Source organism: Loa loa (genome assembly GCF_000183805.2).
Source record: "Loa loa unplaced genomic scaffold supercont3.450, whole genome shotgun sequence".
NCBI classification, from domain to species: Eukaryota; Metazoa; Nematoda; class Chromadorea; order Rhabditida; family Onchocercidae; genus Loa; species Loa loa.
Window position 1 is genome coordinate 1 of NW_018108630.1, and position 4,960 is coordinate 4,960.

At 24.1% G+C, this 4,960-nt stretch overlaps 2 protein-coding genes across 2 annotated transcripts in view; one reads left to right on the top strand and one right to left on the bottom strand.

Annotated features, from left to right (window-relative positions):
- Positions 1-1,111: 1,111 nt before the first annotated feature.
- LOAG_12608 (hypothetical protein) lies at positions 1,112-2,679 on the top strand (the record flags this gene model as incomplete). The annotated part of the gene is made up of 3 exons (XM_003148121.1): positions 1,112-1,257; positions 1,698-1,854; positions 2,578-2,679. 3 exons carry the CDS (start codon positions 1,112-1,114, stop codon positions 2,677-2,679), a joined length of 405 nt encoding a protein of 134 aa, XP_003148169.1.
- Positions 2,680-4,209: 1,530 nt separating this feature from the next.
- Positions 4,210-4,960, bottom strand: part of LOAG_18697 (ankyrin repeat domain-containing protein) — a gene marked incomplete at both ends in the record, with an annotated part of 9,009 nt that continues 8,258 nt past the window's right edge. Inside the window, one exon of the mRNA XM_020451360.1 lies at positions 4,210-4,369. Coding sequence (XP_020304861.1) covers positions 4,210-4,369 — 160 coding nt within the window. The remainder of the gene's footprint in view (positions 4,370-4,960) is intronic.

Here is a 4,960-nt window from a genome sequence, read left to right on the forward strand (position 1 = left end):
CAAAGAATCGCATTTGATAAATGATAATAAAAAACAGAATGAGAGAAAATAATAAATGATAAAGTTTTGAATTATTTCAAAATTTATTTTGTATAATAAACAATTATGATAATTTGCACAATAAATGAAATGGAAAGTAAATAAAACAAACAAATTGTTTTTTTATTTTCAAATAATGTTAAATTAAAATTAGAAATGATATAAAATAACAAATTTATTAAAATAAAATTCATTTAGTAGTTTACAAGCGGGTTGTTTCAGCAGTATACATCGCATACGTGTTTGTTTACGTGTGTAAAAAATTTTCTCAACAATAAAAATTAAATGAAAGTTTTTTAAGTTCAAAATTTAATTCTCTGTTAATCTTTTGACAAATTCCAATTTATCAATTTAATCATTTTAATTATTTTGGTAAAAAAAAATGAATCACTGAAAAATTTTGGCCCTTTTTTTTGAATATTTTTTCCGATAATTTTCATATTCACATTTATATGATATAGAACTGATTCGAATTTCCTTTTTCTTTTTTTTTTCTTTTTTTTCGACGTATTTGTTTAATTTATTAATGATTATTGTCTAATAACATGAAATGCCTTTAATATATTTTAAAATTTTTAAACTTAATAAATAACATTCAAAATTAAATTCTTTTAATACCTATTATGATCTGAAATTTTTTTTTTATTTTCAGATTAATGAATAAAATGAATTCAACAGATAGTAGTAGTATTAAAAAGAAATCTCAACGTTTCTCACGTTTCAATGCTACTCTTTGCACGCTTATAACTATTGGATTTTTTTGGTAGCATATACGTTTCTTTTCCAGAAAATTTAACTCCATTTGAATATACGTGTAAATATGTTGATATATACGTGAGAAAAAAGTGAAGTAAAGTATAAGCGTATTAAAATGAGCAGATAGATAAAATTAGCCATATCTATATCGATAATTTGATACGTCTTTCTGGTACATGAATGAATAGATACATCCATCTGGTACACAAATAAATAAATACGTCTGTCTGATACGTGAATAAATTGCACGTTTCGTTTGCTTTTTGATTTTTTTATTTAATGAGAAAATGTGATATTTAGTTTTGTCAGTAATTTGATGTATACGTATGATGAAGTAACGGGTAGTTTGATGGCTTTAACAGCGTATATTTTCACGTATAACTGGTTTCTACTATACGGTAATGCATTAACACGTGAACGACGAGCATTTCTTAACGTTGCAAATGTTTTGGATACGTATCAGTATGTTATCATTTCATTTTCATACATTTTTAATATTGTAAAAAAAATAATTTAACTTTTTTATATAGCCACAAAGTGGTACACGTCGTACACGTATTCTCAAAACTGCTACTAATCGATAAATGTTACACACGTGCTCTTAAAGCTACAAAGTGGTACACGTCGTACACGTGTTCTTAAAGCTACTAATCGACAAATGTTACACACGTGCTCTTAAAGCTACAAAGTGGTACACATCGTACACGTGTTCTTAAAGCTACTAGTCGATAAATGTCACACACGTGTTTTTTACGTAATCATCAAATTCTATTAAAGGTTGGAAGTGAATAAAATGGCTTATTTTCTCAGTTAATCATTACTTAATTTGTAACTTATTCTAATTAGTTTGTTCTCCTTTTACTAATTGCTGGTAGGCTTGTTTCCCAATAAGAATTTTATAGAGTTTACAATCGAAAATACGGACAGTTTTATGAATCAGATCCGGATACACCGGGTGATGCAGCGGAAACATTCAAAAAGGCAGTAACAATGTCGCTTGGTGATATTTTTAAGGAAACTACCGCTAGTACCAATGATGATCGAAGCAAATTCGAAGAGGTAAGTCTTTCGAAAAAAAAAACGCGGATATTGGATTCCGTATTTTAAAAAGTGCGTTCAGGAATGAAGATCCATTCCGGATTAAAGATTAATTTTTGTCGATGGCGAATAAAGTTATCGTATGATACAATGTGTAGTAGAGATTTTGCTGTCGCATGTATGATATTCAAATAATCATTAATCAATCATTATCATTAGAAAAATTATTAAAGTATGAAGTAAGCTAGTAATTACTTTAATAATTGATTCTAATTAAATGTAGTTTAACAATTAATCGTAATCAAACTCAGCTCTAATTTAGCCCGATCTTGAAATAATTTCAAGCACTTAATTGATAAGAAATTTGAGAAATGAAAATTTTTTTTTATTCATTTATTTTAAATATCACTAATTAATTGTAGTAAACTATTTCTAATTAGTGCCAAAGTTAAAACAATTTGATGAAAAAAAATTTTTGAAAAGATAAGGATTTTACTATTTTTGATTAAAAAAAGAAACATTTATACTTAATAGTTAATACTTAACTTACTTAATACTTAATTTTATACTTCATTTGTCAAAAATTTATTTATACTTAATTTTTTTTATCTCTCTTCTTTTTTAAAACCTTTCTACAAAAATGTTTCTAGCAATTGTAAACATAAACATACGTTAATGAGAGAAAATTATTCTTAAATTATACCTAAAATAAAATTATACCAAAAATTAAACCTAAAATTAAAGGCAGTACAAAAGCATTATGCTGATGTATATCAAGCAGTACAACGAGCAGAACGTGATATGAGAACAAAAGCACCAATTGCGGATGAAATTGATACTCGTTAATTTACATTTTAATAAAAAATTATGCTAAAAATAATAAGATTAGAGTAAAATAACTTCTTTATTAGGTAAATTAGGATTTGTTCATGTTATTAAATTTTATGATATATTACTTTAATAAGATTAAAATAAAAGCCTACCTGTTACAAGTAATTTTTAGACCTAAAACATGTATATACCTTCTGATATTTAGCATAAATCCTTGCAAAAAATTAACATGAAAAGTTTAGTGACTAAAATTATTTATCCTAAAATCCTGGAATTTTAAAATCCTGAAAGCTAACCAAAATATTTCATTCCAGAACAACGAATCAATAATTTACAAGAAGTGAAGATGATACCATCATTATCATCAGATAATTCAAGAACAAATAAAAATTTAAAGAAAAATTAAATCCAACGAAATGAATGATGATGAATTTTTGAAGTTCAAATTAATTCCATTCTATTTTTAAAGTTTAAAATTTGAATTCACAAAAATATCATATTAAATAAAACTAGAAATAAAAGAATGTAAAATGTTACTTTATCATTTTATGTTACTTAATAATTGTGCAATTATCCTGTAGTTTCTTGCAAATACTGCTTTGTAACATATGGGAAGTAATAATTGATAATGACATGTCAAAAATGATAATTGATAATGATGTAACAGAAATGATAACTGATAGCAAAGATTTCGATAATTGTTAGCTAGCATTTTAAGTGATAAAATATTACATTAAATGAAATTGGTAAAATTAGAAATAAGTGATCATTGATAGTTATTGTATCAGGAATGATAATTGATAATAATTATCAAAAATGACAATTGATAATGACGCATCAGATGTGATAACTGATAATGAAGGCTTTAATAATTGTTAGCTAAAATTTTAGATGATAAAATAATACATTAAATAAAATTGGTAAAATTAGAAATAAGTAATCATTGATAGTTATTGTATCAGGAATGATAACTGATAATAATGTATCAAAAATGACAATTGATAATGACGTGTCAGAAATGATAACTGATAGTAAAGATTTTGATAATTGTTAGCTAACATTTTAAATGATCAAATATTACATTAAATAAAATTAGCAAAATTAGAAATAAATGATCATTGATAGTTAATGTATCAGAAATGATAATTGATAGTAACATATCAAAAGTAATAATTGTTAGGATTTTAAATGATAAAATGTTACATTAAATAGAATTAATAAAATTCGAAATAAATATAAAATATTACTTATTACTTTATATTGCCTAATATTTATGCAATTATATTTAGTGGTTATTTACAAGTATTATTTTTTAATATATCAAAAATGATAATTATTAATTAAAATTTCCAATTATCATTAAAAAGTATCATACATCATATTATTAGAAATTTTATCAGAAAATTTTTATTTCATATTCATATATACTGATATAATTAATCAATCTATTATTAATTATTAAATTCATACCTTTTTTTTTTTAAGCAAATAATGCTAATGTTAAATAAACAATTTACATATATTTATCATTTTTTATACGGTAAATTACAATAAATCACGTTTATTATACAAACAATTACATCGTTTTTCACCGGAACATAAAGTTTGAGATGAATCACTATGTGCTGAACGTGTACATTCTGTAATAGTACCTAATACCGTACTATTGTAATATGGTTGTTTTCGTTGTATGCCTGTTTTATATCTGAAAAAGGAAAGAAAAAAAGTTATACTTGCAAGTTATAAATTACAAAGTATTACTAACATCCCATACTGATTGTTAAATTTATCCCTAAATATTATATTATTTTAATTTTATTTTATATATTCATTTATGAACATTTATGGAAGCGGAAAAACATTTATAAAAACGGAAAGATGTTTATGGAAAACGGAAAAACATGCTATAAAATATTGTTTCAATCAAATCCAATTAATTTTAAGATGAGATCCGGAATAGCATTTTGATTTGCACATGTAATAAATGCAAACCGGATGGATGATTTTACCTGTTACAGTAAGATGATCCCTTGTATATATTTCAATTTTGCATTATTTATAGCATTTAAACTTATAGACTTATAACATTTAAATTAATCCGGCTAATATATTTGATTAATCAGGATGAGATTTTAGCAATACTTTTATCAAATTTGAATATTCCGGTTCTTTTTTTTTAACAAAAAAAAAACCGGCTAATACACTTGATCAATCAGAATGAGATTTTAGCAATATTTTTATTAAATTTGAATATTCCGGTTCTTTTTTTTCAAAAAAAAAAACGGCTAATACACTT